At 44.6% G+C, this 23,536-nt stretch overlaps 1 protein-coding gene across 1 annotated transcript in view; it reads left to right on the forward strand.

Moving 5' to 3' along the window:
* The window catches only part of thsd7ba (thrombospondin, type I, domain containing 7Ba), a gene marked incomplete at its 5' end in the record, with an annotated part of 95,600 nt that extends 74,197 nt beyond the window's left edge, over positions 1-21,403 (forward strand). The window contains 13 exons of the mRNA XM_083682035.1: positions 5,611-5,744; positions 6,356-6,509; positions 7,912-8,053; positions 8,330-8,445; positions 8,764-8,881; positions 11,456-11,601; positions 15,155-15,326; positions 16,720-16,893; positions 17,530-17,625; positions 18,399-18,481; positions 19,064-19,256; positions 20,319-20,406; positions 20,960-21,403. Coding sequence (XP_083538161.1) covers positions 5,611-5,744; positions 6,356-6,509; positions 7,912-8,053; positions 8,330-8,445; positions 8,764-8,881; positions 11,456-11,601; positions 15,155-15,326; positions 16,720-16,893; positions 17,530-17,625; positions 18,399-18,481; positions 19,064-19,256; positions 20,319-20,406; positions 20,960-21,041 — 1,698 coding nt within the window. The 3' untranslated portion in view covers positions 21,042-21,403. The remainder of the gene's footprint in view (positions 1-5,610; positions 5,745-6,355; positions 6,510-7,911; positions 8,054-8,329; positions 8,446-8,763; positions 8,882-11,455; positions 11,602-15,154; positions 15,327-16,719; positions 16,894-17,529; positions 17,626-18,398; positions 18,482-19,063; positions 19,257-20,318; positions 20,407-20,959) is intronic.
* Positions 21,404-23,536: the final 2,133 nt, after the last annotated feature.

Genomic DNA, 23,536 nt, shown 5'->3' on the forward strand with positions numbered 1-23,536 from the left:
ACATTCACATTAACATATTACACAATCAACCGGAAGAAAGTATTTCTTTCTTTCGACAGAAGACAAACAGATCTCTAGTGTGGCCAAATGGCATGCTCATGTTTGTTAGAATACATCCCTTCATTGCCGGAAACATCACATCACACTTTTTTCTCCTTTCTTTCTACGAGGGTTTACGCTTCCATAACAGATCGGCTGTAACGCTGAACTAAACTGTCCACTCTTTCAGCGAGTTGCAACAGACAGTGTTGTTGTCCCCCGAGTCCCCTCACCCACCAGCCTCAGCTGCGGTTAGCCGGGTGTTCCTCACTGTGAGCCTAGGGCCTTCCGCGCTGCAGCGCTGGGCTCAGCTGGGCTGGACCAATCATGTGGAGAACGTTCTTTCCGCCTACCTCCAGTGTTCCCTGCCATATGGCCGTCATCATGGGCCTTAATTCAGGATTGGCCGGTGGCGAGCCCCCACACTCAGCCGGCCTGCACTGTCTAACAGGCTCAGTAAGTCTCTACGCACCAAACCTCCGTAATAACTCCTGTTTACTCAGGATGCTGCTTCTCTCCTACACATGCATTCCTTCCCCCATAGGATGCATATATCAATGTTGTTGTTTTCATTTCTGATCATTTTGAGCATAATGCAGGCAGGCTTACCACGATGACAGTACAGTTATCAGCGTTTGGATGTCTGTTACAACCAGTGGTACAGAAATCTCGGCTGATTCAAATTGTTTAGAGTTGTAGGCAGCTTTCTGGAACAAAGTGCTTCAAACTTGTCACCTATAGTTTCTGCACCATGTCCGACAATAACTAAAACTCCAAACGAGAGACAGACTGGAACAATCATGAAACCGCAGATAACCAACCGCCGATTGCCATCTCAAGATGGAGGAGCAAACAATGTGGAAGAATATACCAATATAACTATAGCCCTCTGTGGGCTCAGGAACTTGTCAACAAGATACTGTAGGTGCTGTTCAGAAAGGTATTTTCTCCCGTTTATGTGTTCCTTGTTGCAAGTAAAAAATGTTTGACTCACTCAATTTGAATCCCTTTCTAGACTTTTGAGAAACGTGTCCATTCTCATTAAAGTTCTCTCGCTCGAGGAAGAGGAAATCAAATAGAGGGGTTGCATTTTACTAAATGAAATGAGTTAATATAACTGGCAACAGCAGTGCACACAGTAGGTCTGCTTTAGTAGGCATGCTCTACTGGAGGTGGACGCAGACTCTCACCCAATACTGTGTGTCATGGTAATTGGTTGCGCCTTCAACCACTTACTGGTAATGACAGTCACCTAGTGTATTTCTGTTAACAAGATTTCACTACAGACTTAAACAGCTTTCCTTTAACCCCGCCACCCTAAATCATCTTGTCCTACTTACTGAATACAACAAAATCAATATGTTTTTCATTCATGTTTTGATTTGCTCTTTGCACGTGTGGGGAGGGGAAACGAATTACGATGAGGTGAATGAGATGTTCTGCCTTGATGCTCTCTGTCAAATTGATGGCTTTGGTTTGTTTGACTGCAGTACGCTTTCTATGTAGAGAGATAGAGAGATTGATGTTTTGATATGGGCCACAGCCCACTCTTCATTAACCAGCAGCCCCTGAGCGGACTCTCCAAGCCTCTCACAGAGTCAGAACTGCGTTTGATGCTGCTGAATATGTTATTCATTTTCTAAATTTGATGCAGCTATTCAGTCATGATTAGTCATATCAACAAACACTGAATAGGAGGTACAGTCCTGTAGAGAGGCCACAGACATTCAATCAGGATTCAGTTAATTTCAGATAGTGGTTTTCTGCGCTGCACTTTTAGAAGGCACTTTTGTTTTGCACGGAAGGGTATTTTCAGAGGGATCGTGTTCCTCTTGTTGGATATGAGCATCACAAATCACCAGCAGCGCTATTTCCGGAATATATGATCTTCTGCGGAGCGTCACTGCCAGAGATTATGTCTCTACAAGCTGTGCTCTGCTCTCTATATTTTTCTATTAAAAACAAATAAAACACTCTGTGTTCTCTAGCCTAGTGCTGTGCTGCATGCACGTCGTTTTAGTGAAATATGTCATCGTGGTCTAGTGTATAGTGTACAGCTTGTTTTTTGCCAGTCACACACGAGATGCAGAGAGTCAGTCTTCACGGCTATGTGATGCGTTCCATTACCATGGCATAGATAGGATCCTAGATTGGATCTCATAGTAAATAAAAGGGTTCGGGTTTGTACAGCTTTATGCCGTCGACGTACTTCTCTCTGGATCATATGTATTAGAGGTGGTGAATCCAGTCGGCCGTAGTGATAGCGGAGGCCAGCGAGGTGTAATTACCGCGAGGTACCGTTGCATGTGTTATTTTCACGCTCCAGGCCAGCCAAGGCGCCGAGGTGTCTGTCTGCATTACCAACTCTGAGTGAATCTGCATATTGTTCGGATGGTCCCCGGTGGCGAGCCTGGGCTGAATGCTGTGTGCTCCTGGAGGCTCTCCAGCTTGGTCAAAGTCCTCCAGTTGTCCAGATGGCCCGAAGCATTTAGTTCGGTTCCAAAGGTTAGCCGTAGCCCTATGAGTTAATTACACTAACAAAACGGATGGAGAGGAAATAAAAAGTAATAATAAGTGTTCTTCTTATCTGTCATCAGATAACGCCGGAATCCCTTCCTTAGAGAAAAAAGGTCATTGGCACTTTGAAATTTAATTTATCCATTAAGCCAAAGAAACATGCACTATTCACAGAGTAACAGTCCACTCGCTGCTCGCATATTTCAAGCCAATGAAGCGGGGGAAAATGAGTTTTGGTTAGTTATTATACAAAATTCATGAGATGAATTAATGTTTATTTGTTCTACATGCCGAACAATGCTTTGGCACGTCAGCCCACGACGATACTGGAGGATTTGTTGAACAAGGGAAGGGCAGGGCGGGGCTCTATGCAACCAAACGGCCCGTTAGTGCCCACCGTTTCTTAATAGAATGGGAAATTGCATTGCACTCGGGTGAGAAAATAACTCCTTGCTGAAATGACAGCATTAAATGATGCCGTGACAATGTTCATAAACCGTCATGAAATTTCCACGAATACCTTTTGTATGTATTGGATTAAATCTCCACCTGTCTCATTTAGACAGACTGACATATAACAACCCCATTCTGTTGACGCCTGAAGTTTATCCTTCTTCTGGCGCCACGCACATCATCTTATGAGTGTATCACACCAGATCATCACACAGGGGCATTTATCTCCCGAAGTTGTTCTGCACAACCATTGTTTTCTATCCCATCCAGAGGCCCGGGCGACAGTAATGGCCCAATCTGTTTGAAGTTTGAGTCACACTGTGACAGCTAAAGAGATTTATAGAGAGTAGACTTGCCTGTGAGGCTTACCATCCCATTGTCTCCGTTTCCAATGAATAACCATCATTCAGAGGAGCTGTGTGTGTGGGTGGGTGTGTGGGTGGGTGTGGGTGCGGGTGGGTGCGTGTGCGTGTGTCGGTGTCATGTTGATGTATGTGTGGTGCTGTTTGCAAAGTTCTGCAGTACTTCACGTATTCTTACTAAGAAATCACACAGGTGCTATTTGCTCATCATCAACAGCAGGCACAAGGAGCATAGATCATTGTGATACCACCTGCAGTCACGTTGTTGTGTTTTAGATACAGAACATACAGTCAAGCCCTTTTGTAACATTATGCTCACAGCCCCAGTTTCTCTTCCCACATCTCTGGATAGATTATTGTCTCAGGACAGCCAGCCTTCAGCTTCCAGGTCTGGTTACAGCACAGATGTTCCAGCCAACAGCATTAGTTTCACTCTGCACCGTGAATCATTTAGCGAAACAAAATGTCCAGAACCACAAGGCACTTATTAATCATCTTCTCCCTCATTAATAAACCTCAGAATAGAAAAGCAAGTTTTTGAACAAACTAGCAAAGTACATAATTGTACTGTGGATGGATTACGAAACAAAACACTAATGGCTATTGTAATTGTTCTCTTCTCTCTCCCTCTTTTTGCCTGTCACTGCTAATACGGACATCCACTCAGGCTCAGGTCAGTGCTGCTCATTCTGTATATTGTGCTCTGCTTTAGCTAATGAACAGATTGCATGCCCAGGTCCCTCACAAAGTCACACCTATCCTCTAATGTCCTCCTCGTAGCTCTTTAGATGTGCAGAAAAAACAATCGCTTATTTGATCCGAGGGGCTCGGCACCGATGAACATGTATGTGAAGTGCCCTGTGAAGGTTCCGTCTGCAATTTTCATCATGTGCCCCCGGTCTGACATTCGGAGGGGGTTGTGGGACTTCATTATCTTGCGAATAGTCTGTAAACCTTTTGAGAGGGAGCTCAGAGGAGCTGACCCTGGCCCATTATTACACTTCCCCCCCCCTCCAGCCCCAACCAAAAAAAATACACTTGAATTCAGAGTGAGCGGAAAGAAAGGGGAGTGGAAGGGAGAGATTCACGATTGCATCCCTGTTCCACATGAATATGACATGACAGGGCACCATTTCCTTATGACCTTTCCTCTTATTTTTCTGACAACAGAATGTATAAAATCGCAGTTTTCGCATATGTGAACACCGGTGTGGTGCTGGAGGTAATGAAAATGAGGTTAAAACGGCGGAATGTCTCTTTAGTGTTGTTTATGAGCAGTTGTTGGTAGTTGGTAGACACACATGTCGAGAGAAATTGATTCGCGTGTCTCTGCCTGTCATGTTGATGGAGGAGGTGCAAGCATCTGTTGCTGACTCACACAGTGCAGTCAGATTGCTACAGTGCTTGGTTTGCAGTATTTACATCCTGACGTATTGCCTTTCTTCCACACCCCTCAGACATTATGGCCGTTTCACTCACCGATGTTGTTCATCAATAAAGGCATCGTATTGGAAATGGCCATGCAGGCATTAACCAATGATGAGTATGGGCCCATTTAGCTGCGTTGTTGCATATTGCGACGCTGAGCTGCGGTGAGCGAGGGTGGGTAGTGTGAGCCAGTGTTCCCAGCTTGGGCATCTGCAGGCACAGATGGGGGATGATGAGGGTGTGTAATAGGCAGCTTTGGGCACCGTCGGGGTGGGAATACTCAGCTCTCATACTCCCTCCACACGCACACACACACACACGCACACACACGTGTCTATTCAGCGCGGCTGACTGCTATGACAGTTATGTATGCTCCTCTGTGCTTTCATGGTTATGTTGTAATTTCATTCAGTCCTGTCACGGGTGCACACACATGCAGAGGCAATTACTAGGAGCTTTACAATATACATTTAACCATTTAACCCCAAATGTAAACGGAGATTAGTCGGTGTCTCTATGGTCCAACGGTTCAATCCCCCAAATAATAGGCATGCTTTTCTTTTGTCATGGCCGTTGCAGACATTCTCCCTTGTGTCCCGTGCGTTATGATGAGAAATGTTTAAGTTGACATTGGGTTTTCACCGGGAGAATGGTTGCAGAAGGATCACAGATTTTTCAAAAGAGGTATTTTAACACCTTCACACCTAAAACGTAGGTGAAGTATGTGTTCCTCTCCTGAGTGACTGTGTTGCCATGCGGTCCGAGGTGGTCCGTCTCCAACCCCGGTGTGCCCCTGTGTGTTTGTCCCCAGGTGTACGAGGCCGTTCCCTGTCACACTGAGTGCCGTCAGTATGAATGGAGGACAGAGCCGTGGTCTGTGTGCATCATCAACACTGTGGACGAGCTGCCAGCCTGTGGGGAGGGGGTGCAGAGCCGCAAAATCAGGTCAGTGCGGGCATGATGACCTCCGGGCTGGCACTGGCAGGGTCCTCTGGGTAACGTAGTCCTGACTTGACTCCAATTGACTCTCAGTGCTTGGCTCAACTCTAAGGTCAAGTCAAGTGTAGGCCTTTTGCCATTTTTGGGGTGGAGAGTATTGGACACATTGGACTTTGACTGTGTCAAGAGATCAAATAGTAGTACAAAGCCATTTTTTAAAAGCTGTGCTGGTGGCCTGGGGTGGTCCAGTGGTCTAGCACTATGGCCTGGGGTAGTCCAGTGGTCCAGCACCATGGCCTGGGGTGGTCCAGTGGTCCAGCACCATGGCCTGGGGTAGTCCAGTGGTCCAGCACCATGGCCTGGGGTAGTCCAGTGGTCCAGCACCATGGCCTGGGGTGGTCCAGTGCACACATATGTCCATGTCGGCATGGGTTTGAATCTGGCCCATGCCCTGCTGACCCATGCCCTGCTGACCCATGCCCTGCTGACCCATGCCCACTCCTCCTTACTTTACTGTCTCTATCCAATAAACAATGAAGTTGAAAAATCTAAATAGGCCCACTCCAACAATAACCTTTAAAAGGCTGTGCTGACTTTGCTTCCCCGTGGACTGTCAGGTGTGTGGGACGCAGCGAGGAGGGCCAGGGGGTCGCGGTGGACGACAGACTGTGTGACCAGGAGGAGGCGCCGCTCAGAGCCCAGACCTGCTTCCTGCCCTGCCCTGACAAATGTGTGATGTCCCCCTGGGGCCCATGGAGTGCCTGTCCTCTGGTAAGACCTGCTACTCTACATAGTCATGACAACGGATGAGGTCTAGTCAGCACTTTTCAAGGCACTCAAGGTGCTTTGCATGTTACGGGTGGGGGGTGGGGGGTGGGCAGTGGGCGGGTGAGGACTCACCTCATCCACAACCGAGTATGGCAACCACCTGTGTACACTCTTCGAAAAAAGGGGTTCTTCATTTGTCCCTGTAGGGGCGCCCTTTTGAAGAACACTTTTGGGTTCCATGTAGAACGCTTTTGGGTTCCATTTAGAAGCCTCTGGAAAGGGTTCAACGTAGAACACAAAAGGGTTTAAAATGGAACCCAAAAAGGTTCTACATGTACTGTATAGTATGAGAACGTAGTAACGAAGGTGATTATAGACTAGATTTACACAGCTTTTTTTCCGTTAAACCCACCTCCCATTGTACAGACAGGCATCGCACCTCATCTGATAGGCATAACAACCACCTGTGTAACTGATCCTGTCACTGCTCTATAGGCTTTCTGCCAGAGGGCCAGTGATCCAGAGCCCTGCTCTCAAAGCGCAGGGAAGACAAAGACATCAGTAATTAGTCTAAGACGATGTCTCCACAACTAATTACACTGAGGTGTTTGTCTTATCCAGTCTACAAGCCTTGGCGTGATTCTCTGACGTTGGGTGAAAAGCACTATTTAAGGGCTTTTCCTGTTACAGCGGTAAAACACAGTTCAGAGTAACAAATCTGAATACCAATGAAGCTGTAATAACCATACACATTTGTTATTGTAATGAGAACACATCCGCACACAAAGTTACCCTGGGATACGGTTCCCCTCTGGTTGAGATGCTAACACGCTACACTTCACACACAGGTGATTGGAAACACATCCGGCATGTTCCGGGGGTCCCAAAAGCCCTAATACTCAAATATCATTTCTTTTTCTCCCTCCAATTAGTCTTTTTCCTCACACTGTGTCAGTTAAAAAGCTATTTTGGTTTATTTGGAATGTTTTGCTGTTTCTGCCAGAGTACGCAACAGAAACGTTATCCATTCAAGGATCGGGCTTGCTAATTGCTTCCAGTTATAGATAACAATCAGGCCAGCCCAGGCAGCATCTGAGTGAATGCTACTCCTACGTTTACTAATGATCAGTACAGCTGAAATCATATCAGGAAAAACAGAGCCTCTTGCACCCACGCACACACACATACACACGTACACGCACACACACACATGCACCCACGCATGTACACACGCACACACACACACACATGCACCCACACATACGCACGCACACACACACACACACACACACACACACACACACACACACACACAGCTCCTCATCGGCAAAGTTCCATCCTCGATTAGGACTCTCAGCCTGGATGTTCTTCACAATTAACCTCGCGTGGTGTGTGTGTTCTGTAGCCATGTGACCAGGCCATGGTGAGGAACAGGACCAGACACACCCTCCGTCTCCCGGCCTCAGAGGGCTCCTGTCCCAACGACGCCCAGACAGAGGGCTGCGACCCAAACAGCACCTGCTACTCCCACCACTACAACATCTCAGGTAGACACACACACACCGAGGGGAGGACCAGGATATACATGCATGTCCAATGGCTGTATGCAGGTGCTGCCTTAGGACATGTTCTGTGGAACACTAACAGTCATGGTGTGTGTGTGTGTGTGTGTGTGTGTGTGTGTGTGTGTGTGTGTGTGTGTGTGTGTGTGTGTGTGTGCGTGTGTGCATGCGTGTGTGTGTGTGCGTGTGCGTGTGTGTGCATGCGCGTGCGTGTGTGTGTGTGTGTGTGTGTGTACATCTGTATGTGTGTGTGTGTGTTAGACTGGAGCACCTGCCAGCTGAGCGAGAACGCCGTCTGCGGTCCAGGGTCACGGTCGCGTCTCCTAGACTGCGTTCGCAGCGATGGGAAGGTGGTGGACCAGAGTGTGTGTGAGGAGGTAACCTGTCTAACCGCTTGATTCACAGCTGGAAGTCGGCATGGAAACCCTCGGGGGGCTCAGATCTGACAGAAAACTCACTTGAAATATGTGCTAAAAATTCTAATTGAGACAAAGTTGAAACTGAGACGCTCTGTATGGAGTTAATACCTTTAGTCACCGATATGATGTGATCTTACAATGATTCATTTAAAAGATTACTCTATCACTGTCTTATGGTGGCAAATAGCGCCATCATCTTTGTTCGTTTTTGTTCGTGATTGATGATAGCCCTGCTTTCTTTCCTTCCTCCTCCTATTGGTTCCCCTGCGTTCCCAGCTTGTATTGGTGAAGAAGTGGAGGTTGTCAGGTAGCTGTGTGGTGGACTGTCCAATCAGCTGCGTCCTCTCTCCGTGGTCGCCCTGGGCAGAGTGCTCACACACCTGTGGCAACCAAGGTACGTAGAAAACCACTTAAATTGCAGTAAATGCTAATTGGGATCCTTGGGACGACCCTACCCTAACCCAAACCTTAACCCTTATCCTAACCCTGACCTTAACACTGACCCAAACCTTAACCCTTATCCTAACCCTGACCTTAACACTAACCCAAACCTTAACCCTTATCCTAACCCTGACCTTAACACTAACCCAAACCTTAACCCTTATCCTAACCCTGACCTTAACACTGACCCAAACCTTAACCCTTACCCTAACCCTGACCTTAACACTAACCCAAACCTTAACCCTTATCCTAACCCTGACCTTAACACTGACCCAAACCTTAACCCTTACCCTAACCCAGACCCTAACACTGACCCAAACTTTAACCATAACCCTTACCTAACCCTAACTTTAACCCTTACCTTAACCATAACCCTTACCTAACCCTACCCTTAACCCTTACCTTAACTATAACCATAACCCTTACCTAACCCTAACCTTAACCCGTACCTAACCCTAACTTTAACCCTTACCTAAACCAAACTTTAACCTTTACCTAACCCTAACTTTAACCCTAACTTTAACCCTTACCTAACCCTAACTTTAACCCTAACTTTAACCCTTACCTAACCCTAACTTTAACCCTTACCGTAACCATAACCATAACCCTTACCTAACCCTAACTTTAAACCTTACCTAACCCATAACCCTTACCTAACCCTAACTTTAAACCTTACCTTAACCATTTTAAATCTCATCTTCAGTGGGGTGCCGTCAGAGTCAGGCCATCCTAAGGATTCCAGTTAACATAACCAATATTCCCTCTATGTGGGACACACTTTTCTCAAAGGACAACCTCACATGACAAACAGGAGTATGGACACAGATTTGGTCCCCCTTTTTCAAGCTACTCAGACATGCACAATTATGTTGAACTGTATACATGAATACATTTAAAAACATTCAAATATTTATGAGTAATCTGTTTTTGCATATCCTCCTGTTATGGATACATTAACTTGTCCCTTTATTCATTATAATGCAACGCAGGAATGATGCATTTAATTATGAATGTGACACTATGAATCATATCATTGGGATCATTACAGGTTAATTACTGAACTAAAACTCACTTTAAGATATATTAAATTATTAAGCATTACAGGTAAAATATTTATCCTATCGCCCCCAAAGATCGGTTGCTCCGTCATTTTGATAGAGCAAGGTTATTATTTCATGCAATATACAATAGCTTATTATTTAACCCGGATGCATATGGTCTCCCAGGTCTCCTAGACAGCTCTCCCAAGGAGATCGGCTTGTTATTCAGTTAATTAGACACACTCAGCGTTCTTCATTAATTTTAATTTGTCGTTGGCTGCCTATCTCTGCCACGCTGTTTGCCACACACTCGAAAGCTCACTAGTAGGCAAGCTGCTCATTGGGGATACAGAGGCACTGCACCAAAAATAAAGGACTACACACACACACACTCCAGAACTCATCTGTCAGCCGTGTTGAGTGATCCCGATATCCGTGTCAGATGCTACTAAGATGTTAGCCAGGGTACCGTGGGAGACGGTTTTGAGGCATGTTATTTTGCGACGGAGGAGAGTGAGCGCGTTTACTGCGTCTGTCAGGCCCCCCTCTTGAGTTGTGACATCTCCCAGACGTCAGGACGCTGTTTGGTAGGATGTCTCTTGTCTTCACGCACACACACACATGCACACACACACGCACACACACACACGCAAACAGACACACGCACGCAAACAGACAGACACATGCAAACACACACACGCAAACACACACACATACACACGTGCGCACACACATGCACACACACACAAACACACATACACACGTGCGAGCAAACACACATACACATACACACACACACACACACGAATACACTCCACTTCGGTCTATGGATTCGCTCCCTTTTACAGTTTCCTTGTTGTTGTTTGCTTGCTTCACAATACTACAGTAATTGCCCAATTGACCTAAAACAGCCCACTTGGTGTACTGGCATGTTGACAAGGAGATGCATTGAGCTATTACAATAAATCCTCTCTTTCATGAGAGTAAAATGTCTTACAGCAGGGAAGAAATTGACAGAGAAATTGACTCTGGGACTCTGGGAATGTAAACCACCATCACGTCAGGTTGTGTGGACCCACTTGATGTTGTTGTGCTCAGTCTATGAAATGGCAACCATGTAATAATTGGTCAAGTCCAGTGTGACTACAGTAGTAGTCACAGTAACTATAGTCGTACTCACAACCTTTTTGGGGTTGCTGCTATTACTGACATCACAAATTAAAACATAATTTCTAATTTTGATGATGAACTCCCAACATATCATCAAACTTTGTGCGTACAAACCTCGTAGATATTCCAGTTGCTAAAGCGTCAGTATGAGACTATTCCAGGAAGTAAATCTAAGCTTGCTATTAGGATTATATCTATGATGTTATTATATCTAAGAGGTTTGTACTGTATGCATGAAGTGACAAGAAATCTGTTTTTTCTCAGTACGATTCCTCTCTACGGTTGGTACATGACTAACGGATGCCTGTCCCCTGCAGGTCAGACCGTTCGTTCACGTAGCATCGTCCAGCAGGCCCACGAGGAGGGGCGGCCATGTCCCCTACTGCTGTCCCAGACCAGGCCCTGCCCCATCAGACCCTGCTACAGCTGGGAGCTGGGAAACTGGTCCCCCTGCCATGTAGAGGTATGTTCCCCTACTTCTGTCCCAGACCAAGCCCTGCCCCGTCAGACCCAGCTACAGCTGGGAGCTGGGAGACTGGTCCCCCTGCCATTTGGAGGTATGTTCTGTCTAGGTGGATGTAGAGTAGGATGTATGTAGCTAGCTAGCTAACTCTGGTGTCAGGTCAGTGTTGTGCATGGTCCAAGTCCCACAAACAGACTGAGGTAAGTTTCCTTTGCTTTAAGTGCTTTGGAGCACTTAAGATCATCTCAAGTAGGCTTTTGAGAAACTCACCCCTGTACCGTACGATGTCAGAGAATGTAAAGCTTGTCCTATACAGTGGCCTGTGTGCATAATGGGACAGTGAAGCATTTTGAAATTACTGAAATTACTATATTAAAGTAGAGATTCTTAGCTTTCGTTTGATGGTATTTGTGTACATATTGGTTTCACCATTCAGAAATTACAACACTTTTTATGCATAGCCCCCCTGTTTCAGGGTACCCAAAAGTGATGGGACAGATTTATCTAATGTCCAAAATAAGCACTCATGTTTAGTATGTGGTCAATCCTTTGCATGCAATAACAAAACAAAAACTCCCTAGTTGCTATGGCAGTATGTTTTGGGTCATTGTCTAACTTTATGATTAATTTGGAGGCATTTGCTTGTACTTGAGCAGACAACATGTTTCTGTACACTTCAGAATACATTCCCCTGCTGCCGTCAGCAGTTCCATCATCATGTTTCACAGATGAGGTGGTATGCTGTAAATCTTGGGCACATGCTTTTTTCTCCAATCTTTCCACTTGTAATCACTCCAGGCCTTCCAGGTTTTTTTTTTTGTAAACTGTAAGTGACCATCCTTTTTGAGGATAACTTGTGGTTTGCACTTTGCAGTGAAGCCTCTGTAGTTCGGCTGGTGATTTATTTCATTTTAATGATGTTCCAAAAATGTTGGTAAGCTTAAGGTTTTGGCTACGTGTAGCATGTCAGCCTAATAAAGGCTTCCTTGACTTTCATTGACTCCTTTGGTCTTCATGTTGACAGACACCAATAGCAGACTTCAAAGGCAATCGCAAAGCCTAGAATCAATGCTAGACATTGACATCTTTCTTATGCCTGCACAAATTATATGTCAGAACACACCTGTCAAGCCAATTGTCCCATTACCTTGAGGTACCCTGAAATAGAGGTATTATTAAGAAGTGTTGAGAATCTCTATGTTATCTGTACGTTATCTGTACATTATTTCTACGTTATCTGTACGTTAACTGTACGTTATCTGTACATTATCTCTACGTTATCTCTACGTTATTCTCACAGTAACTGTTTGATTTGAAATCCAAGCTTTTGGAGTGTAGAGCCAAAAGAGGAAAGCATGCTCCACTGTCCCATTACCATACTGCAATAACAAACAGGGCTTTTGTTATTTTATAAACATATTTTGACCACTTTGAAGTTATATCTTACAACGTCCCTCTGATTGGAGGAGAGAGGAGAAGTAAACATGCCTCTGACTCTGTTTTAGAGGTAACTGTTGAAACGTGACGTTCCTGTTAACGGAACAGCCCTTGGTCTGGTCAGCTCTGTGGTCCTCTGTGGCTCAGTTGGTAGAGCATGGCGCTAACAACACTTAGGTTGTGGGTTTGATTCCCGCTGGGACCATATATACTGAAAAATGTATGCACTCACTGCAATGTAAGTGGCTTTGTATAAAAGCGTCAGCTAAACGGCGTGTATTATATATATATATATATATATATATTATTTATAATTATATTATTATTTAGATATATTGAAATAAAAGCCAAAAAGCCTCCTCCTTTTCCCCCTCATCTCCTATTCCTGCCGTTATGTCTCATCTGAGTTGGTTTTTAATTGAATATCTCTGGGTCTTCTGTACTCCCCCCCCCCCCCCCCCCCACTCCAACGCAACTCCACTCTCTGTCTCATTCTGAACAAAGGCAGCCACTCGATTCTCCTGTTCAGAATGTCTGGCCCTAATTGCGAGCCTCACTTTCAAGGTGTTTTTCAGTCTGACAGAGAATGTTACAGTATGCTGAGTTTCCTATATGATGATATACACTCACCGGCCACTTTATTAGGTACACCTTGCTAGTACCGGGTTGGACCCCCTTTCGCCTTCAGAACCGCCTTAATTCTTTGTGGCATAGGTTCAACAGGGTGCTGGAAACATTCCTCAGAGATTTTGGTCCATATTGGCATGATTGCATCACACAGTTGCTGCAGATTTGTCGGCTGCACATCCATGATGCGTATCTCCCGTTCCACCACATCCCAAAGGTGCTCTATTGGATTGAGATCTGGTGACTGTGGAGGCCATTGGAGCACAGTGAACTCAATGAAACCAGTTTGAGATGATTTGAGCTTTGTGAGATGGCGCGTTATCCTGCTGGAAGTAGCCATCAGAAGATGGGTACACTGTGGTCATAAAGGGATGAACATGGTCAGCAACAATACTCAGGTAGGCTGTGGCATTTAAACGATGCTCAATTGGTACTAAGGGGCCCAAAGTGTGCCAAGAAATTATCCCCCACACCACCACCACCAGCCTGAACCGTGGATACAAGGCAGGATGGATCATTGCTTTCATGTTGTTTACGCCAAATTCTGACCCTACCATCTGAATATCGCAGCAGAAATCGAGACTCATCAGACTAGGCAACATTTTTCCAATCTTCTATTGTCCAATTTTGGTGAGCCTGTGCGAATTGTAGCCTCAGTTTCCTGTTCTTAGCTGACAGGAGTGGCACCCGGTGTGGTCCTCTGCTGCTGAAGCCCATCTGCTTCAAGGTTCGACGTGCGTTCAGAGATGGTCTTCTGCATACCTTGGTTGTAACAAGTGGTTATTTGAGTTCCTGTTGCCTTTCTATCATCTCGAACCACTCTGGCCATTCTCCTCTGACCTCTGGCATCAACAAGGCATTTTTGCCCAGAGAACTGCCGCTCACTGGATATTTTCTCTTTTTCTGACCATTCTCTGTAAACCCTAGAGATGGTTGTGCATGAAAATCCCAGTAGATCAACAGTTTCTGAAATACTCAGACCAGCCCGTCTGGCACCAACAACCATGCCACGTTCAAAGTCACTTAAATGACCTTTCTTCCCCATTCTGATGCTCGGTTTGAACTTCAGCAGGTCGTCTTGACCATGTCTACATGCCTAGATGCATTGAGTTGCTTGATATTTGCGTTACCGAGCAGTTGAACAGGTGTACCTAATAAAGTGGCCGGTGAGTGTATTTTCTTGATGTGTACAGATGTTGAGTATGTTTGAATATCTATTGGAGTTTCACATATTCTACATGGATGTTATGGATCAGTAGTTTAACGGTGATATAATTAAAGGCTTGACATTCAGGTGAAGACACATTTCAACAAAATCACAATTTGACATTCTCATCTCAAAATGTCATTAAAATGGAAAAAAGGTTAAATATGAATGTTTTCATAGTCATGTGTTCTCTGCATGTCTGTTTTCACCAGGAACTTCAAACGTAATGAATTATTTGTCTGTTGCTGTGTCTTTCTAAAGGCTTCTGTTGTGTTTGTGCAGGGCGCAGAGTGTGGGGAGGGGGCTCGCAGGAGGAACCTGACCTGTGTGGTGCGCTGGGGGGACTGGCCCAAGGCCTCCTCTCCTGAACCAGTGGAGGAGGATCTGTGTGGGGACAAGCTGAGGAAGCAGAGCGAGCAGGAGCTTCGTCTGCCCTGCTCAGTCCCCTGCCCAGGTACTAAACCCCCCCCCCCCCCCCCCCGCCCAGGTACACTTACTAAACCCCCCCCCCCATGCCCAGGTACTAACCCGCCCCCCCCCCTGCCCAGGTACTAAACCCCCCCCCCCCCCGCCCAGGTACACTTCCACCCTGTTCACCGCTGCTTCACCCGCCGTGCTTTCACCTGCTGTGCCTTCCGTTCAGCTCCACTTCAGCTCAAATAATTGTTTGAAAATAAATGGATAGTTGTAGGCCCTACTTCCTCCGTTTCAAAGGCTTTCTCCATCCATTACCTGTCTACTGAACACTGCTCGGGTGTGTGCACTCTGCTGATAGATATAGATTTAACATTTTACTTCTTACCTGCGAAGCAAACAAAACAAATGTCTCTCCGAGCTGAAAACAATCACTTATTCCCCCCCACCCCCCCAACCCCCACCATCTACCACCTCCACCCACCTCCACCCACCCCCCGATCGCAATTCTCACTGCATGTGTCTTCTTGAGTCGTCACCATTAGATAGCACAGACGTCTCATATCGATGGGGCTCTGTGTTCTTCTGATCGCCGATCACGCCTCTGTTCGGCGGTGAAGCCAAGAGCTGTGGCTCGGCCATGTGATGTGTCTCACCAGCCCCGACGAGGGCAGGCGGAACGCTGACGAGCGGCTCCCGCCGAGATGAAAGATAATGAGCTGCTTCACTGCACAGATTGTCGCTAATGGCGAGCGCCAGGGCAGGGAATGAAAGGGATGTCATGGCTGAGGGGCCGTCACAGTCGGAGAAATTATCACTGTGAGATACCCGTGCTTTGGATTAGAAGGTCTATTGATGTATGACCTTCAGTTAAGGGACTGCTTATACATGTTGTTTATAGACACACATAACAGATGTCCTCCTTTTTCTTCCCTACAATGTTAGATCACTCAGTGTTGTAGAGACTAGAATATACAGAACCAGTCAAAGGTTTGGACACACCTTGCCAAGAGTGTGCAAAGCTGTCATCAAAGCAAAAGGTGGCTGCTTTGAAGAATCTAAAATATAAAACATATTCTGGTTTGTTTAACCTTTTTTTGTTTACTAAATAAGTCCATACATGTTTCTTCATAGTTTTGATGTGTTCAATATGAATCTACAATGTAGAAAATAATTTTAAAAAATAAAGAAAAACCATTGAATGAGAAGGTGTGTCCAAACTTTTGACTGGTACTGTATGTATTTTGTGTGACTAATTTCTTCTCATGTAAATTTGTATGGGTGGTGATGTGTCTGCTGGTAACTGTTGACCAATTACACTGTATGGATTTTACTGTTATTCTGTATAGAGTTTTTAATCTATCATCAAGAAATGCTGTTTGCTGTTAATACTGATGGGTCGTGAATGGTGGCTTTACTTTTTTGGGCGACAGGAGATTGTCACCTGACCGAGTGGTCGTCATGGAGCTCCTGTCAGCTGACCTGCCTGGAGGGGCGCAGCTTCGAGACCACGGGGAACCAGGCCCGCTCCAGGTCCGTGGTGGTCCAGGTCTTGGAGAACCAGGACAACTGCCCTCACCAGGTCTTTGAGACGCGACCCTGCAAAGGTACGTGGGCGACCGAAGCTCGGCGCAGTGTGAATCACATCACAGCTTCTTTCTGCTGCTTACAACCATTGCTACCGTTGCTATGTTATTGTTTTTATTATTGTTATTACTCTGTTGAACTGTTGAGGAGCTAGCTTGCCCTAAGCATTTCATTGCACCGTCTACGGCTGTATTCTGTGTGTATGACAAATAAACTTTGATTTGATTTGATTGTGGTGACTTCAGTTTCATGTGTATGTGTGAATAGCCTACATTCACTCATTGAAGAGAGCAAACCTGTATCTGCAACTATCGTTTTATATTTTTGAATTCCTACCTCGTTGGCTGGCCTTACAGGGAAGACAGACAACTTATTTTGCACGACCAAAAAGACCTGCTTCATGCATTTCTGTCTTATTACCTTCATCCTATTTGACTGATAATAAACAGCATGCATTGTATGTCCACTCACTGCAGAATGAGAGCCTTTAGTTGACTGCAGCTGGAATATGTACATACACAGTATATTCCCTGTAAAGTGTGGTAGACAGCCAGACAGTGGAGTTGTGGCTAATGCTCAGGGAAGCCTGTAGTCATGCCTAGATGCCTAACAAAGGACCCTAATGAGTGTAGCGTTCCCCTGCCTGTGTGTCGCAGGAGGGAAATGCCACAGCTACGAGTGGAGGACCAGTGGATGGAGGGACAATGAACGAGTGGTGTGGTGCCAGCGCTCCGATGGGGTCAACGTCACAGGTAGTTAGTCACCTTCATACAATGGTGCTCTCTTACACACACACACACACACACACACACACACACACACACACACACACACACACACACACACACACACACACACACACACAGACACACAGACAGACACAGACAGACAGACAGACAGACAGACAGACACACACACACACACACAGACACACACACACACACACACACAGAGACAGACACACACCCACACACACACACACACACTCACAGATTCACAGACGAAAAATTTTCTTTCTTTTAACACCCTTAGATTAGATTTGCTCATGCTCAGCACCAGTAGCATTGACCCCCCCCCCCCCCCCCCCCCTTAACACAAGTAATCAATAATACACTGAATGTACAGGAGACTCTCAATCTTTACAAACGTAATAAAACACCTTTTTATTTGTGGGTAATGAAGCAGTACATGGTAGCAGCACAAAGGTATTCTCAAAGAGGAAATTAAGGCTCTAGGCTTGATGTGTCGTAAATAGCAGGTAAACCAGATCTTATCTGGGTAACAAAGTGTCTTGGGCAAACCGAAGCTCTGCAGGAGTAATCTCTCATTGCAGAGAAAGCGTAAAGCCCCAAGGCATTACTCTTTGATATTTTGACATGTAATTTTCCATTCCAGAATTACAATGTTTGCAGATTGATCATAAACTCTGATAGGATCCCAACCCATTAATCAGGCGTGAAACTGCATTAATTTAATTATCAATGGGTAAAATGGTAATAAGAACTTCTGTGTTTCTGCGCTTAAGGGGGATGCTTTCTGCAGAACCAACCAACAACAGTTCGACACTGTTACCCCCCTTGTACGAAACCCTTCTCTCACTGCACCCCGGTAAGATGTCTGTGCCATGGGTATAAATAGTGTATTTCTTTTCATCTATTACATATCTATTGATCTGCTTACCCTGTATGTTTTCCTTTTCCACAATCCATGGCCTTAAAAACAAGATCTAATACCTTATGCTTGAGGCCATGTATTGATGCAAAGAAAACCATACAGGGTAAGTAAGATTCTAATGAACGTAAAATGAGAGAAATTAGGGGATCCAATTCAGGCTATGCAGAGAGCGCATATCAGCATTTGCGTGACTGAAAGACAGAGTCTGAACATGAGAAACAGACCATGTCATTTCTGCAAAGAAAGCGAGAAAGCCCATTTTCCCAGGTTGGACATTTACTGCCCCTTAGAGGATGTCCTGTGAAACTGCAACTAAGATGTGCATATTTGTTTCCCCCAGTCTCTCTCTTAACACTCAAAATCTGTCTGAACGGTAGGCAGAGGCAACACATGCTATACTGTACACCACAGACCTTCAGTATCGACTGTGTTTTGTTGCTTTGCTGGGCAAACTATGAATCTCTCACAACGCCCAGCCATTGACGGGCTTTAAACGAGGCTGCTCTCCCCCCTCAGAGTGGTGTGTGCGGCTGTGAGAAGGGCTACACAGAAGTGATGACCACCCACGGCTTCTTAGACTACTGCACCAAGACACCCGGGGCTGACAACAAGAAGGCCGATGTGAAGACCAGCTCTGGGAGGTTAAAACCCGGGCCTTCTCAAATCCAAGACTTCTTCAATGAGTGGACCCTGAGGCCTGTTGGGCCAGGTATTGACATAGATATCACAGCAATAGCTCACGGTCCATAAGATTTGTTCTGGCCTTCAATGTCTGCAAGGTTACCATGGCCAGGGGAAGGGATAAAGGGATGTAAGAGGTTTTTTAAACTGTTACAGTGTAACTACAGTGCCTTTTAGAGAGCATGCCTGGGGGAGAAATATCATCACCTACTACTACAGTATGGGCCTCTGTATTTACTGTATGTGTATTCTGTTGAACTAAATTATGTATGCTATATGGTTAACTACATTTCCCACCATTTCCCCTGTGTACAAGTCATTTACTTGTATTTACAGTCAATAAGCAACCGCTTGGACCATAACTGCCTGTCTCCAAACATGGCAAGTGTCTTCATTGCGTAGCTTAAAACAGTTTGACGCACTTCATTGACGCACACTCAATATTTGGTAACTTTTCTAAAGGAGTTGGCTTATCATGATCTAGACTTAGTGAAACAGACGTCAAGTTGTTGCAAACAGTGGCCCCGCAATTCGACTTGCTCCGACCGAGTCTCGAACTGGCAGCCTCTGGCTTGTGACTGTCTCCTCAAATACCCGATGTAAACCAGCTAGCAATTTGACAGCAATTCTAAACTCACAACACCACAGCAAGCCCAGCCGTTGAGCTGAGCCCAACTGCGCATCTGGGTCACGGCACCAATTAAACAGACGTGAAGTTGTTGCAAACAGTCGCCCCGCAATTCGACTTGCTCCGACCGAGCTTCGAACCTACGACCTCTGGCTTGCCAACACACGTGACCATCTCCTCAAACACACAATGTAAACCAGCCACGCTATTGAACAGCTAGCAATTCGACAGCGTGGGTGGTCGGTATCTGAACTTGAGGAGTGAGCTTACCATCTCAACTCAGTTACACTGAGCCCACAGCGTCAGTGTCTTTCCTGTCAGAGTAAAACATGTTTTAAAGCCTCAGAGTATTCAGGGCCAAATGTTGTCACTGTGCAGTATATTAAAGAAAGTATTGAGATGTAGAAGAATGGTGCAGAGGTATGCATCTAATAACACAGCTCCTGCTTTCTGATTGCACAGACGGAAGAATAAAACTCTGGGTCTACGGTGTGACTGCTGGAGGATTCATCTTGATATTATTCATAATCGCATTATCATTCCTGGTCTGGTACGTATATTACATTTCCAAGAGAATCCTCTCACGATGCATTCGTTCCTATTCAGTCTAACTTTCATAATGAAAAATCCATTACAGACCACGTTTATTATGAAGGGTTGTAGAAATAGTGGAAAGAGGAAAGGATTTCTCGGCGCTCTCGTCTTTCTTTTGCAATGGAAGTGAATCGCAGCTCAGTGCTTTTGGCAGTAACCAATATTTCAGGAGGATGATATTGATCCCTTGTTTATTGTTGTTTTTGTTTTTGTTTGTGTCTGATGAAGGTCAACTTTACGGTTTTAACCCGAATTGTAAAATAAAATGTAGACTTTAATTTTAATGGATGAGTGTTGTGCCTCACCTTTTTAATGCAGTGTTTTTTTTATCTTTTTTATCATTTGACGTTGTTTGAGCACAAGCTCCCTCTCCACTTTACATAATACCTGTTCGCATTGTACAAAGTCCTGTGGCATGAATACAGCGTATCACATTCCAATACTGTGTTTATTTTTTCCTAAACTAAAGATTGATGGAGAAATATATAATTCATTTGTGTTTTTTCCAGCAAAATGCCAAAAACGACCAAGAGCTCATCCCCACCACAGAAGCCTCTGACCCTAGCCTACGATGGCGATGTGGACATGTGACCATGGTGCCATCCTTACTAGGACACACCCCACCCTGGACGGGGCCACACACAGACATGCCCTCTATACAGTAATGTATGCAACCCCTTTAAACATCAAGGTCCCTCTCAGAAGGTCTCTTGCATTAACCTCAGTAGGCAGGGATTTGCCAGGTGTGGACGTTTGTGTATTTTCCATCAGAATCGGAAGGAAGTCCTTCTCACCTGAAACATGTATTAAGCGTATCGAGCTTTGTGACATGGGAGGACAAGTGTTTGGGATCAACGGACAGAGATACTCATGACATTCAAACAAGTGGACCAATGGAACATCTGACATTTACCTCGGAGGATGTTTTGCCAGTACCGGAACATTTTCCGGGTGGAGTGAAACATCTTCACAGGTTCTCCATAGGTCATTGTGTAAACAAACAGACTGAGAGTGACTTTTTGATTATTGACCAATAAACAAAATGCTCTATGCACTACATTAGTGCTGATTCATTCTTGTTTTTCTTTTCAAACAAGTTTTCTAGTGTTTTCATTGTAATTGCAAGTTTTTGGCTGTGAAATGCTGTGTTTTCTGTTGATTATGTCATAGGGATGTGTATGGTCTGATTTTCAACAGTATACCAAATCCGGGCTTGCCAGAGTTCTGTCAGAAGTGAAGATGATACAGTGCTCTGGTCCATTCAAAAGGCTTGGTCACTTAAAACACTCATCATTTTGTGATGCAAATTTGTAATAACTGCTCCAACATAGCAACAGAACATGAACACAATGATCATACATTACATTGCATCGGGTGATTATCATTCTGATTACTAGGAGTATTACTACACATTCATTTAAAATACTGCAAAGACCGATGTATTTTACCTGTATCCCACTATGATTGAAACTAGATGGAGATCGAAGTGGCTCAGTAACTCTATCGTGCAGGTGAATGATCATTTACTTGTTTTTATGTCGCCAGTAAGTTGTTTTGAATCCAAAAACAAGTGAATTTATCTTTGACATGAGAGTTTCCTGCTTTGGTGTGAGTTTGTGTGAACTACTGACTGCCAACAAGAGCTGTCTGTAGACAGGCAGGCAGTACTGACAGAGAGTACTGACAGAGAGACTACAGACCAATGCAAGTCAATGGACCCTAAGTTAGCATGTTTGAAATGTCATGTCCAAATCATCTCAAGTTCTCTGAAGAGACACAATTACTTGATTTGTGATGATTTTAGCATGACATTTTGAACATGCTAACTTAGGGTCTATTGACTTGCAATGGGTTTTGGTTAAAAATGCTAACAATTAGCTGTTAGTGACAGCGCCCAGATAAACAGAAGTGTGGATTGAAGTTGTCCATAGACTCCTTTCAGGGTAAGGAACCAATGTGATGTCATATCGGAGAAATATTAAAAGGTTTGCTTCCATCATTTTACAAAGTAATATTTATTTATTTATTGGTAAACTTTTTAATTGATACATTTCTGTAAACATTTAACTATTTATAACACAATTTATAATTCAGCTAGTTATGCATTCGAAACCTCACAGCTACAAATATGATTAAAGCACACGATTTTAAGTTGAGCAACACATCTGCTGAATGGTCCCTAAAGAACAGTACAGAATGAAGTTGCTTAGTCTGTTATTTTGGTTATGACAATGGCCTGTCTTGTTCCTCTTTGCCTATGTTCTGTTCTGAATGGACATGATTTGCAATTGTGAATTACTAGAACTCTGAATGTCTCCTACAAAAGGTTTATAATCTGTGATGGGTGTTCAGATATTTTTGTTTCTTGCTAAAACAATGAATATTTCAACACCCAATTGTATGTATGCATGCTTGATCAGTTTTGACAGAAATCATTGATTCTCTATAAGTGGCCTTGCAAGTATTTTGTTTTATTTCCATGTGTATTTCTAAGGAACATGTTTTTCAGTGATCATTGGAGGGTCGTATCAGTCCATCTGAAATGCCTTTGTTTACATTGACTCTTCTATTGTGTTACCCTGCACTCTATCAACGCATTGGTACACCCAGTAAATTATCATTTTACAGTACCTTGTCATTTCAGTTATTTATTGTGTGTACACACAGAGTCGGACGGAAATGCAAATAAATTGTGATACTCTGATGTGCAAATAAATGTACCTCAAATTCAATGGATTTCATATGCCTGTATTTGTATCTGGTTTTTTTTGGGAGTGTCTGTGTGTGTAAAGTGACAACAACACAATGAAACTCAGAAGAGTACAAACCGGTTTGTTTTGTTGACCTCCTGACTACTGTTATGACGTTACTAAGAAGTCGAGATAAGTTTCAGTTCCTTGACTGCATCACAGTAACACAAACTCTGCCCTACACATGCGAGGACTCCTTTTGTACCACTGACAGCATGACAAACGAGGCCTCACATGATCTACTGTGAATTGTGCTGTGTTGTTATTTACCCGGAAAGAAGTTGAACTGTACCCAAGCTGCCCGTGAGAGAAATATAGTTTGTCAAACTAAAGCTA

This window comes from Argentina silus, assembly GCF_951799395.1.
Source record: "Argentina silus genome assembly, chromosome: 12".
Classification (NCBI taxonomy): Eukaryota; Metazoa; Chordata; class Actinopteri; order Argentiniformes; family Argentinidae; genus Argentina; species Argentina silus.